Consider the following 14,778-nt stretch of genomic DNA (forward strand, 5'->3'; position numbering starts at 1 on the left):
ATTTTATTCAGCAAAATTTTTGCTCATGGATGGTGGAATCACCAAACGGTATTCATTTATTTTTATTGCCCGTTGTGAAGATTTATAGATTCCGACGCAAATAAACGATTAGGCTTATTTTCAGCGCAGGTGCGTTATAAATGCTTGCTTACAATGCAAAACTATCACCAAATGTGTACCTAACAACACAGCGTAAAATCGAAGACTTTATCACTTGATAATGTGGTCTTCGGTAAATTTTCTACTTGATAATGTGGTCTTCGGTAAAATATTCACCAGGACGCGGTCTGGTTTTATATCTGTGGGCCCACGCAAGAAAAATCCACGCAACTAATTTTCGCGCAGGAGTCTAAACAGGTGGAATCTCCGCAATATCTGCTTTGGTTTTTTTTTTTTTTGAAAAATATTGACTTTTCAACTAGGGTCGAACTTCTGCCCCACCTTACTCTATCTACCTGAAGGGGTTTGTTGATACTTTCCGGTACCAGCTAGGGTGCATATGGTGAGTGTGATTAATTGTTGGAAAAAAATTGTAACCGAGTGAAATTACGTTCAAAAATGGATACGTCGCCAAAAATTACGCGCCTGAATATTACAAAACTAATTGCTGTGTGATTGCATTTTATATTGTTAAATCACACCTATTACTTAGAAAACATGATTGCATCCTATTGTGCTAAATTCGGTTCAAAATTTACGTTTTATGATGAGTAGCTCTAATATAAAGGACATTTTCAAAGAAACAAGCCCAAATTGACTTTACTTGCATTATTGCTATATCATCAGTAAACTAGTATAGTTAAGCTCTTTTTTCTCTCTTCTAAACCATAGGGGGAAAATCTGCTCGAAAGACACCCGACAGGAAGGTCCGGGTAGTGTGGAGTTAAGACCGTCTTCTACAACAAAAACAGGTAAAAGTAAAAATCGTTCAAAATAGGGACACACAAAAAATATTCTAGAAAAGCAACAACATATTTTTGGTCCATACTTTTTAATCCATATTATAGACAAATGTGATACTCAACACAACGTATAGAATTATATGATTTTTAACTAGTTAATTTACTTAAGGGTAAATCGTGTATAACACTTTACGGAGCCGATATTCATGTTGTATTGGTTAAATACAGATTTATTCTTATGCTCAACGGTTAGTACAGGATGGAGCCAAGGTATTCGTGGCAGCTCGAGATTAATGGGTCACAAATTTTTAGGATGGGCTAGGTGGTATCTTTGGCTAGTGTGTTCGTCGCCTTGTAGTGGTGGTACAGACTTGATGATGATTAACCTGGGCTTGTTAGGGGAATATCTGTAAATAAAAAGAAAATCGGATTAAGTACGGTTCCTTTGAATTCCACTAATAATTTGCATCCTTTGATAGATACGTATTTCGACCTCAACTGTAAGGTCGTCTTCAGTGTCTTGTAGTCGAGTCAAGTACAAGACACTGAAGACGACCTTACCGTTGAGGTCGAAATACGTATCTGTCAAAGTAAGCAAATTCTTAGTGGAATTCAAAGGAACCGTACTTAACCCGATTTTCATTTTAGGTACAGACTTGTTGTTTTTCCTCTGCCGCATGGCCAGGAACAAAACACAAAAAGACAAAACAGAAAAAAACTGGGAAACCAACAGCAAACAAATTAAAATTCTATACAGGCAAACCGAAGAATGTCGAAAATACATCCCATGTATGTGACATCGCGAGTCCCCAACGCATCATTCACAATAACAAAGGGTTGTCTACCTCGAGCCTCTAAGGTATCCAAAAGTAGTGCTCTGAAGGCTTCATTATCCGCCAGGCACTGCCAAACTAGAAACATACTCACGAACATTGCTCAGCGCGAGGTTAATCCTGTTTAAATGCGCATGTAGCGAGTAATGGTTGGACATAAGTCTTGACATTACGCGAACGAAATTGCGACTTACATCCAAACCATACCACCAAACTCGCATAGAAACATTAGGAATAATGGAATGTAACCACCGTCCTAGCTGGCCATCTCACCAATCATTTTGCCTACTTCGAAGAAAACTCTGGCGATGGAAAAATTCATCGTGTTAAATTCTTCTATCATAGATCTCACCTTCCTGTGCGCCCACCTTTGCAAGAGAGCCCGCCTTCTCATTGCCATAAATTAAGCAATGTGAGGGGACCCATACAAAGGTAGTCTTGTATGATATTTCGACCAGTGCACCCATCTGCTCCCTCATTTTTGTAAGAAAGTAAGATGGATGTTTTACAGGTTTCATCGACCGGAGTGCCGCAATAAAACTAAGACTACCCGGGAAAATAAATAAATGGTCTGCGAGCATGATGTTGGAAATCATCCCCAAAGCGAAGTTGATTGCTACCAGCTCAGGAACATAAACCGAACTGAAGTTTTTGGAAGGCGGTGAAATTTTCATTGAAGACACCGAAACCAGTGGATACATTTATGCGAGATCCAGCAGTGAAAAATCTCTTACAGGAATTGACATTTTGGTACTTCTCGTTAATGCGAGGAATAGATATACACCGAATTCGATATGGTATTCCCTGAACAGCTTGTTTCATGGACAGATCGTATTTAACAGAGGAATGCTAGATGTCGATCTGGCTACTGGCTAACGTCGCGTTGGTACCAAGAGTACCTACAGTCGGAACGGTGCGGAGTCAACCATTGACGTTACTTTTTGTAGTCCTGGCCTAACAAGTAGTCCGAACTGGAGGGTAGACGATGGATACACTCATAGCGATCACCTGGCAGTTCGCTACAGTATCGACTACAACAACAGCAAACAGCGGGTAGAGGAAGAGGCGGCCAGACCAAGGCCAAGCCTTCGCAGGTGGAAGACATCATACTTCGAAGAAGAGGTATTTAGGGAGGCGCTCCGCCGTGAGCGAAACTTACTTGGTTTAGACGGCGACGAGATGGTAGCGGTGCTCTCACGTGCGTGTGATGCGACCATGCCTAGGCGAGTCCACCCTAGAAATGGGAGGCCACTGGCTTATTGGTGGACCGACGCGATTGCGGACCTGCGCCGCGCCTGCCTACAGGTTAGGTGACGGATGCAGCGAGCACGATCAGAGGAAGAGCGAAACAAACGGCGGGTGGTGTTAGCCGCTGCAAAAGCCGCGCTTAAGACTGAGATAAGAGCAAGCAAAAAGGCCTGCTTTGAAGGTCTCTGTCAGAGTGCCAATGCGAACTCGTGGGGTGATGCCTACAGGATCGTTATGGCCAAAACGAGAGGTGTAATGGCTCCTACAGAGCAATCTCCAGAGATGTTGGAGGGGATCATCGAAGGGCTTTTTCCGCGTCATGATCCTAGTCCTTGGCCTCCTTTCGTAGGACAGCCGGGGACTGGGGCTGGCGATGAGGAGAGGGTCACCGATGTGGAACTTGCGGGGATAGCTAAGTCCCTTAGCGTAGGTAAGGCTCCAGGTCCGGACGGAGTTCCGAACCTGGCCTTAAAAGTAGCTATTGCAGAGGCTCCCGAGATGTTCAGGTCTGCTATGCAGAAATGCCTGGACGAGGGAGTTTTCCCAGCAGCTTGGAAGAGGCAGAACCTGGTATTTTGCCAAAAGCGGGGAAACCACCCGAAGACCCGTCGGCATATAGACCAATATGCTTGATTGACACGGCGGGGAAGGTGCTCGAAAAGATCATCCTCAATAGAATGTTGAGGTTCACCGAGGGCCAAAATGGTCTTTCGAGTAACCAGTACGGCTTCCGGAAGGGGAGGTCCACCGTAAACGCTATCTTGTCGGTTCCAAAAACCGCCGAGAAAGCACTCGAGCCTAAGAGAAGGGGAATTCGTTTCTGTGCGGTAGTGACTCTGAGTGTAAGGAATGCGTTTAATAGCGCCAGCTGGTCTGCTATTGCCGATGCGCTCCTGCGTCTGAGGATACCGGGGTACCTGTACAACATTCTCGAAAGTTACTTTCAGAATCGAGTACTAGTTTACGACACGGAGGTGGGTCAGAAGTGCTTTCACATAACCTGAGGAGTCCATCCTGGGTCCGGTGTTATGGAATGTCATGTACGACGAGGTGTTGAGGTTGGAGTACCCAGTGGGAGTGGAGATTGTCGGATTTGCCGACGACATTACGCTTAAAGTCTACGGTGAAACGATCGAGGATGTGAAGTTGACTACCGACCACTCGATCAAGGTTGTGGAGGCGTGGATGCGGTCCAGGAAACTGCAGCTGGCTCACCACAAGACAGAGATGACGGTTGTTAACAACCGGAAGTCAGAGCAGCAAGCGGAGATCAGTGTATGTAGGTGAGTGCACTATCCTGTCAAAGCGCTCCGTCAAACACTTGGGCGTGATGATCGACGAAAAGCTTACCTTCGGTAGCCACGTCGATTATGCCTATAAAAGAGCCTCCACAGCTATTGCGGCACTGTCCCGGATGATGTCCAATAGCTATGCGGTGTACGCCAGTAAGCGCAAGCTTCTGGCTAGTGTTGCTACGTCCATACTTAGGCATGGCGGCCACATGCCACATGCGGGGAGGACACAACTCCGGACAATTTAGTCCAGAGGATGTGTAGGGATGAGTTTGGCTGGAGCGCCGTTTCAACAGCTATCACCCATATCATCTGGGAGCTACAGAGAAGGTGGCGCGTGGACTCGGAGAATGGCTAGTCCAGATGCAATACAACAGGTGGTCCAGGGGTTCGGAGTCGGTTTCGTAGGTCGGTTCCGGGTCATTTGGCCGAACGCCATTTGGCCGAATGCCGTTTGGCCGAACGCCATTTGGCCGAAAGGGTCATTTGGCCGAATGCCATTTGGCCGAATGCCGTTTGGCCGAAAATAAATGATGAACTTCAGTGACCATGTCACTATTCCTCGCATCAGTATAACTCGAAAGAACAGCCTATGATTCAAAGAAGGAAAAATCTTTGATAAAATATTGACAGACTCAACGCCAACTCATCCCTGAATGTCAAAACTAGAAAGAATAGCCTATGATTAAAAGAAGGAAATATTTCTGATGATCATATCGGTAGTTGGGATGTCAAAAACTTCCTCTGAATTTATTTTGAACATAATTCGGCCAGATGGCATTCGGCCAAACGACCATTCGGCCAGATGGCATTCGGCCAAACGGCATTCGGCCAAACGGCATTCGGCCAAATGGCCGGACACCTCGTAGGTCATACCTAGTGAAGAGAATTGTCAGACAAAGGGGCACAAAACAAGCAACAAAGTAGACGCAGCGATTACTCTTTATCCCAACTGGTAACAGATAATGACATGATCTCGATTTTTTTTTGTTGCAGACAAAACAGAAGCTGAATTTGTTGCGTACTTTTCAACTCGTGAATAATCAATTATTACTAACTCAAAATCGAAACTTTTTGATGATACATCTTCAGCAGCGTTGCAGTGTTTACCGACATGAAGTTACCGCTCGAAAATCATAATGCAAGGCTTAAAAATCTCTAAACTCGTGGTGCACGATCGTTGTTCTATTCTGTTCAAGTTGGGACAAACGTATGTCGCATTAGGTAGAATATCGCAACAAATTCAGGTTGCGACATTGTCGTTATTGTTGCGCGATGGTTCAATTTTGATTTACTGGCGTACCGGTGCCCTGCGGTCGAGATCGACCCTTACAGCGATTAAGTGGCCACGGAGAGGAAGTCCCGGTAGCGGTGCTGTCGTGGCGTCGGTCTACTGGGTTGGATCCGAGCCCGCGGTTGGAAAGGAGTCCCCGGCAAGGTTCGGGGCAGGTGGAGACCCTGCTGTCAGCAACCTTCTGGTGCAACTGATAGGGCGTGGAGGGTAGTGATACTCTTGCCTTCAGCAGGTCAGATCAGGTTGCACGTGGGCATCAGTTCTTGATGTCTACCAAGCAGTTGGGCGCGGGCGGGGTTGACCCTGCCCGCCTTCCGAGGGCAAAGGGAGTGGTGAGGACCACTCGGGAAACTGGCTAAGCGCCAGCATGCTACCGTGGCAAAGCGAGTCATCGATGTTCGTTGCTGCAGGCTACGCAGCTTACCTTGAGGGTGCGATGTGCACTTGCCCCTCTCTGAAGCAATGCCTTCTTGGTGGTTCCGGAGAGACGAAGGGTTTGGCGACCATAGGAATGTGTTTTAGTGGGTCGAGAAGAGAGTAGTCCTGGCTTTTACTACTGTTGTAGAAGACGGCCTTAACCCCACACTACCCTAACCTTCCTGTTAGGGTGTTTGTTGAGCAGATTTTCCCCCCTATGGTTTAGAAGAAAAAAAAAAGGAACTGTCATTGGTGAAGTGTACACTAGGAGGATTATAACCTGGGAGGCTTATATCGAGAATAAAATAAAATAAAAATAAAAAAAGACCAGATGACGTGTAGAAAAGATAGGTTCTCATGAATTTTGACTAAGTGTTCAGACTGAGCATTTCCTCGAAGTTTTCAATAACAAGTATGTTGCTCACTCCACACATGATGGGTAACCTTAGCGAGAGTTCCCAGAAGCGGCCCTGCCAGGACCTCCAGGCTCGTGTTATGCGTTGATTGCATACAGGCGAGGGTAATACGCAAACAACGGTATTGAAATCGATCCAATTCTATTAGGTGGCAGTTTGCTGCTGAGATGAAACAGAAAGAGCCATACTCCAGAACAGAGAGAATAGTCGTTTTGTATTTATATGGATTTGATTCCATAAGCTGCTGCGAGCACTTTCTTATTTACACCTTTCATAAAGTTTTGCACGGTGAATTTGTCGGTTTTCTTCTCAGCAGTATGTCACATAGAACGAAATTATTGAATCGTTGACAACTCTTCATGGGGCCACTGTGTTACTTTTCGTGCCACTTACGGATCGTAGATTTTGATTTCTTTTACATTTTTACTTGTACCTTATCACTTTGAATAACGAGACGAACGTAGCGAAACCGTTCAGCGTTTTAGTTTAGCTTTTTGGTAGCTGTGAGGTGGAGGAATGGTTTTGTGAGCTTTGGGAAAAAATAATTGGTATCAAGGATGCAGTCATTCAACGTGTGGTTGTGGTGAGATACTTTTAATTATTTTTTTTTAAATTAACGTAACTTATTCAAAACTTTTGATTCTAGTTTTTTAGCTATATTTAATTGTAGGGCACAAGATGCATTTCCAAGCGCGAGGTAAGTGACGAATAATCATTCTAAATCAGACATTTTTTGGAAGTTTTAGTCCGAGACTATAGAGGAACCAGCATATTTTGGACACAGCGACGTGCCTTTAGGGGGCGTTCATAAACTACATACACTTTTTGAGGGAGAAAGGGGAGTCTGGCCAAAGTCTACGCTTCGTAAATTTTAAAAAATTTGTATGGACAAAAATCTACGGGGGGTAGGGGGAACTGAGATGGCCAAATGTTGATCTACGTAGTTTATGAACAGTTCCATTATGTTGGACACTTCCGGTAAAATTAAATAAAAGTGTCCAAAATACGTTGGTTCCCCAAGTTAATCCCACTGCTTAACATTTTATGCCTACATTTTATGAGTTTCTCAGGAGTGATGTCTTCGACGTGGTAGTCACATGCCTTAACCTTCGTCGTGCATTAGGGTCATTATGACCCAAAACGCAATTTCAAGCATTAATAGCTCTTTTATTAATTGACATATCGTAAAGAAACTTCTTGACTTTTAATATTTCGCAGAAACGAGGTGCCACAAAAAAGTTACGAATAATGCATTGGGATCATTACGGCCCGCGTAACTTTCTCGAAGAAAGTATATATCTATCTCTCATATTTATTATGTTATTGAAAGCTTCACTTAAAAAAATGCTTATGTTTGGCATGCCCATTTGTTAACTTTTGCACGTTTTCGCAGACCAGGATTTCCGCATTTGAAAATATGGAACGAGTTTAATCTATTGCATCTACTGACGATCTTGCATTTGATGGCATAGATGATGACTGTGTTGAGAGAAAACGTGAGAGGAAACGAAGACATCACGTATACGCACCGTTCTGTGAGAGTGTTGGTGCTTCTGATTCCGATGGGAGGTATTCACTGCATGCGTCGCACAGCGAGGAGATTTAGGGATTCTGTGAACGACTTTCTAGGCGAATGGACGTACGGTCCTTTTCTCCAGATTTTATCGGTTACCACAATGGCATAGTCGGTAGGAGTGACTTGAGTAGTTCAGTGTCCAGAACCGCGTGTGAGGCGTTACCAAATTGGAAAAATTGGAGATTGTGGTTACAGTTTTCGTTTACCTTATTGCATTCATGGATGTTGCAAGCGTCCATAAGAAAATGCTAAAAGTCAAACGAAAACTGTAACCACAATCTCCAATTTTTCCAATTTGGTAACGCCTCACACGCGGTTCTGGACACTGAACTACTCAAGTCACTCCTACCGACTATGCCATTGTGGTAACCGATAAAATCTGGAGAAAAGGACCGTACGTCCATTCGCCTAGAAAGTCGTTCACAGAATCCCTAAATCTCCTCGCTGTGCGACGCATGCAGTGAATACCTCCCATCGGAATCAGAAGCACCAACACTCTCACAGAACGGTGCGTATACGTGATGTCTTCGTTTCCTCTCACGTTTTCTCTCAACACAGTCATCATCTATGCCATCAAATGCAAGAATTCAGATGTTGCACGCATACATTGACACGTTTGTTCTGATCCCGCCTTTTCGTAATTCGAAAGCAAAAGCTTTGCTTTATTTCCGAAAAGCTCAAAAGCAAAGCGTGACACTTCATATGCACTTTCAAAATATTTGAATCAATGTTTGGCATTTGTGTACACTCTCAAAACATTTCAATAATTTTTAAATTATTTACCTTTCATACATCATATACACTACAGATACCACTTAGATGTGCTGCAGAGAACCTCGTAAACCCAATCCCAACCCAGCCCATCTTAAAAATTTGTGACCCATTAATCTCGAGCTGCCACGAATACCTTGGCTCCATTCTGTACTAACTGTTAAGCATAAAAATAAATCTGTATTTAACCAATACAACATGAATATCGGCTCCGTAAAGCGTTATACACGATTTACCTTTGAGTAAATTAACTAGTTGAAAAATCATATTATTCTATACGTAGTTGTGTTGAGTATCACATTTGTCTATAATATGGATTAAAAAGTATGGACCAAAAATATGTTGTTGCTTTTCTAGAATATTTTTTGTGTGTCCCTATTTTGAACGATTTTTACTTTTACCTACTTTTGTTGTAGAAGACGGCCTTAACTCCACACTACCCGGACCTTCCTGTCGGGTGTCTTTCGAGCAGATTTTCCCCCTATGGTTTAGAAGAGAGAAAAAAGAGCTTAACTATACTAGTTTACTGATGATATAGCAATAATGCAAGTAAAGTCAATTTGGGCTTGTTTCTTTGAAAATGTCCTTTATATTAGAGCTACTCATCATAAAACGTAAATTTTGAACCGAATTTAGCACAATAGGATGCAATCATGTTTTCTAAGTAATAGGTGTGATTTAACAATATAAAATGCAATCACACAGCAATTAGTTTTGTAATATTCAGGCGCGTAATTTTTGGCGACGTATCCATTTTTGAACGTAATTTCACTCGGTTACAATTTTTTTCCAACAATTAATCACACTCACCATGTGCACCCTAGCTGGTACCGGAAAGTATCAACAAACCCCTTCAGGTAGATAGAGTAAGGTGGGCAGAAGTTCGACCCTAGTTGAAAAGTCAATATTTTTCAAAAAAAAAACCAAAGCAGATATTGCGGAGATTCCACCTGTTTAGACTCCTGCGCGAAAATTAGTTGCGTGGATATTTCTTGCGTGGGCCCACAGATATAAAACCAGACCGCGTCCTGGTGAATATTTTACCGAAGACCACATTATCAAGTAGAAAATTTACCGAAGACCACATTATCAAGTGATAAAGTAGTCTTCGATTTTACGCTGTGTTGTTAGGTACACATTTGGTGATAGTTTTGCATTGTAAGCAAGCATTTATATCTAACGCACCTGCGCTGAAAATGAGCCTAATCGTTTATTTGCGTCGGAATCTATAAATCTTCACAACGGGCAATAAAAATAAATGAATACCGTTTGGTGATTCCACCATCCATGAGCAAAAATTTTGCTGAATAAAATTACGCCAAATGCCTTTTCAATTTAAAGTTACAACATGTTTTGTAAGTGTACGTATAATTCAAACTTTTGCCCCACCGCTGGGATAAAAGTTCGAATCTAGTGTTTGTCGAGTTTAGCTAACCGTAACACAATATTGTGACATTTAAGTAATAGGAATACCTGAAACCAATTAACATTTGATGTTTGTTGTAGAATACACTTTAAAGTTCGATCTAGATTTTACCCAAATTAGGATAAAATTAATCACACCAAAAATTAGTAGTTTTTCGCCAAATTCAGATAAAACGGCAAATTTTCATAACTTCCACCGAATTATCTCACTATTTTCTTCATTTTTAGTGATAATATGTACCTTTTGAAGAATTTTAAGTTTTTACCAGAAGTTGCCACATGACTGGAACTCTTGCCCCACAATTCGAACTATTGCCTCACTATGTGTAAAATATGATTTCCAAATGTTTTTTGCAAAAAGTTATACATGCTAAAGCATCTTCAAAATATACCTAGTTACGCCTTAAAATAAAAGACTGAATTCGATTTCGTTACAGTTCCATTCCATGCGTTGGAAGGACCATTGCATATCACACATTTTTAATCAAATACCAACATTCTATCATAACTTTTCGAAATGTTGATCAATTTTAATAATTTTTGGAGTGAAAGTCTTTTTCTCAAAAAGGCCTTGACACCCGAAAGAAATAATTTGAATTAAGGTCAAAAACTTCAAAAGAAACTCTTGCCCCATTCGAACATTCGCCCCATTTTACTCTAGCTTTAAACAGTACAGCTTGGATTCGCTGGTTGGATCACGATTGCGCCCCGATTAGCAAATCGTGTTCGTTTGTTGGGGCAAATGACAACTGATCAAACTGCTCTAGACACACGCAATTGACGGAAAATACGTCACGAAACACTCACATACTTGCCCAAATTTCGTGTGAGAAGAATAAGCAGGCCAGAATAAATTCGTGGCTGTAGTCCATATAGAAGGTGCAATGCAACGGCGGTCAGACGTCAATCTCGTTTTGACATCGATTTTGATATTGACACTGCTTTTTAGCTGGGTTCAGGCTTGTCATTTGCTCCCGCAATGTGCCTCAAACGCATGTTTTTGTTCTCTTTATCTTTGTCCGCTCCCACCGCTATCGTTTGTGCGGGAGCGTAGCGCAAGGAGGAAGCATGCGAAAACAAAGAGAAACATCGAACCACAAAAAATCAGCACAAAGAGAAACATTTTTGTGCATCATTTTTGAGGCTCCCGCAAAGTTGATCGACAATTTCACCGGCGTTTTACGCGGTATGATCGTTCCGTTCGCATGGCATGACACAATTGCATACATAAATACTTGTACGCTTGTTAACTATTGATTTTTGAGCATAAGCAAATTTATGTTAACTCCCGGTGCACAAAGTACCTCAATTTTGAGTAAACGCACTTTTTTATGCAAACAAATCCGCACATGTTTCGGTGTCACAAGTTGCAAGCAGGAAGGTGAAAGAAACCGAGAGAAGCCGCTCTAACATTGGATGCGGGAGCGTGGTGCAGATTTTTTGTTCTCTTGTTTTGCTCTGAGGAGGATTCCATCTCTGGCTGGGTTATGCCCCAACCAACGAACATCCAAGCATCGAGATAGCCCATCTAGCGAGCCCCCAACGAACGAATCGGCGCTATCACCCATCTTCTAACTTGGTGAAATAGCCGAGAGGTAAGAGATATCCACAAGGGGTTTCCAACTAAATTGATTACCTGTCACTACCGCAAAAAATGAGCATGAGCATGAGCATGAGCATGATTGACCGCCCGCGGTTGCTCCTCTGTTATTGCAAGGACAACTGCATTTACATAATGAACCAACAGATGGTGCTTGGGATTAGCTTTCTCTTCATTGTGTAAATGCTGGAATCCCAATACTTTTCAATAAGCAATACCAGCGCCGGCCGCGTCCGAATGCAGGTCAATTGAGGATAGGGAAGAAAGTGATGACGTGATTCTCGCTTAGGCCAATAACCGAGAAATTCTCTGCGTTACTACGAGAAATCACTAGGAGTTTGGACAGGGGAAATGGAGATATGTTGAGGATTTCATCGTGGTAAACGAATGTCATGTTTTGATTCGCGATTAATAATGCGCTCAAGAAGAAATACCCTTCTAAACCGTGGACGACGAACGCGATCTATTGTGCCTCAAAACTCACCCTACATAAGTTATTCATTCGCAACTAAGGAGAATACAATGCTAAACACCGACGCATCTGTAGTTTGCGTTTCCGCGCGAGACAATGCTAAACGCGATCAATTCACAAGTATTGACAAAATAACACGTTATAAATAAATCAGAAACATCTTACCGCATGGTTCACCGTCTATCTTTTACCGACCCTCTCTTTTTTCCAGAAATTCATGCAACCTTTATTTGAGTCAAAACATTTATTCATTTAGACTAAAATATTACAAATGTCGACACCGAAGATGACGAACCATTCAAATTTTTGTGTACATGCAAAAAATGAAAGAAAAATATTTATTCTCTACTAAATGTGCATTTGGAACTAGCGCCGACACATGACGTGACGAACTTTTCAATATTTGTTAGATAAATACACAAAAACCAGAGCAGAATTTTATACATCCTTTAGCATTAATTATTATGATAAAATGGAACGAGCTCACCAATAAACATCCTTCGAAGTGTCCAGTGCATATGTGCTGCAGCATCTCCCACTAACTGGCCTCGAAATCACACTGAACCGCTACAACAACACACGGGTACGACGATGTTCACATTCAAATTGTCGACGACGACGCGGCCGATCCGAATGAAAAAAGCGGCACTTTTGCGGCACTTTCACTTTGCCTCCAAAAACAAACTAAACCGCCCCGTACGAAGATAAGGCGCTGTCCACAAATTACGTAACGCTCTAGGGGGAGGGGGGAGTATGGCCAAGCGTTACGGCTCATGCAAAAATTTTAGGATTTTCATATAAACAAGCGTTACGGAGGGGGGGAGGGGGGTCCAAAATTGACGATTTTAGAGTTACGTAATAAATGGATGCTGCTCAAGCACGCACATAGGACGACGGCGCGATGCAACGACGAACCAAGACGGACTGAAATGTCATCCGCTGCTGGCATCACACAACCGACTCGCACGAAAACTTTTTTTTTCCTCTAAAAGCACGCACACAGAACGACGACGCGATGCAACGACGAACCAAGACGGACTCATATGAGAAATATACACAAGTAGATACACATGATAGACAAAGTGTAAGAGATAATTTTCAAGATGCAACTTTCGACATTGACAACAAGAAACAAGTCGACACTCATGGTGACGAACTATACAAATTTGATAAAAATGTTCAAAAGATACATATACACATAATGAATAAATAAAATAATGAAAAGAGAGACATCCAGAAAGAAATTAACAAAGGAGCAGCAAGGAACAATCTCACAAGATAAAAAAGCCCACCGCGACCTTACGATGACGCGCGATCCGACGAACCCGAGCTATCACTTTTCACTGATGGCTAGGTGACTACTTCTTTGTAGCACCGCCATCCTGAATGCCGTATGCGAGGGAACTAGAAACTAGAAAAAAAAGCCCACACACACGACGACGCGCGATCCGACGAACCCGAGCTATCACTTTTCACTGATGGCTAGGTGACTACTTCTTTGTAGCACCGCCATCCTGAATGCCGTATGCGAGGGAACTAGAAACTAGAAAAAAAACCCACACATATGACGACGCGCGATCTGACGAACCCGAGCTATCACTTTTCACTCATTACCTGTCACTACCGCAAAAAATACTGAAAAAATATGATTACTATGATTACTTATTGATTACCAAGATTACCATTTATTACTCAAGATTACTACTGATCACTCAGGTTACTTATGATCATCGAATGATAACAACTGATTACTCATGATTACTTTCTTAGATTATACTGTTGATAATGCCTGATTACCATTGATTACCGGGGTCTCCAGTTTGCCTAGTGGTGAAGGCTAGGGATCGCCAATCCGCAGACGGTGGGTTCGATTCCCGTTCCGGTCGGGAAAATTTTCTCGACTCCCTTGGCATAGTGTATCATTGTACTTGCCTCACAATATACAAATTCATGCAATGGCAGGCAAAGAAAGCCCTTCAATTAATAACTGTGGAAGTGCTCAAAGAACACAAGTTGAAGCGAGGCAAGCCAATGCCCTGTTGGGACATAGAGCCATAAAAAAGAAGAAGAACCATTGATTACCATTGATTACATCTGATTACCTCGGATTATTAATGATTACATCTGATTACCTCGGATTATTAATGATTACATCTGATTACCTTGATTACTTGTGATTACCTTGATTACACCTGATTGCCATTGATTACCTCGGATTATTAATGATTACTTTTGATTACCATGACTACTTGTGATTACCTTGATTACTTATGATTACTTATTGATTACCAAGATTTTTATTGATTACTCAAGATTACTACTGATTACATACACAGATCAGATTACCTATGATTATCATATGATTACAACTAATTACTCATGATTATTATTTTCGGTTATTCTTCATTACACCAACAAAGCTAGCCATGAAAATGTTTGACAATTCTCAGGTCATTTTGACAGATCGCACACATGCTCGAAAAAGATGGATCATAGATTCTACTTTATCGATCTTATTTCCGTCCTTTTCAT

The 14,778-nt window shown here is 42.1% G+C and overlaps 1 protein-coding gene and 1 long non-coding RNA gene across 2 annotated transcripts in view; both read left to right on the forward strand.

Moving 5' to 3' along the window:
• Nucleotides 1–5,184: 5,184 nt before the first annotated feature.
• LOC134287182 (uncharacterized) lies at nt 5,185–6,205 on the forward strand. The gene is made up of 2 exons (XR_009997099.1): nt 5,185–5,713; nt 5,848–6,205. It is a non-coding gene; the product is annotated as an uncharacterized LOC134287182 (long non-coding RNA).
• A 497-nt stretch (nt 6,206–6,702) lies between these two features.
• Nucleotides 6,703–14,778, forward strand: part of LOC115258020 (leucine-rich repeat-containing G-protein coupled receptor 4-like) — a 105,038-nt gene continuing 96,962 nt past the window's right edge. The window contains exons 1-2 of the mRNA XM_062852412.1: nt 6,703–6,985; nt 7,049–7,099. Of these exons, the coding sequence (XP_062708396.1) occupies nt 6,960–6,985; nt 7,049–7,099 (77 nt within the window). The 5' untranslated portion in view covers nt 6,703–6,959. The remainder of the gene's footprint in view (nt 6,986–7,048; nt 7,100–14,778) is intronic.

Source organism: Aedes albopictus, chromosome 2 (assembly GCF_035046485.1).
Source record: "Aedes albopictus strain Foshan chromosome 2, AalbF5, whole genome shotgun sequence".
In the NCBI taxonomy this organism is placed as follows: domain Eukaryota; kingdom Metazoa; phylum Arthropoda; class Insecta; order Diptera; family Culicidae; genus Aedes; species Aedes albopictus.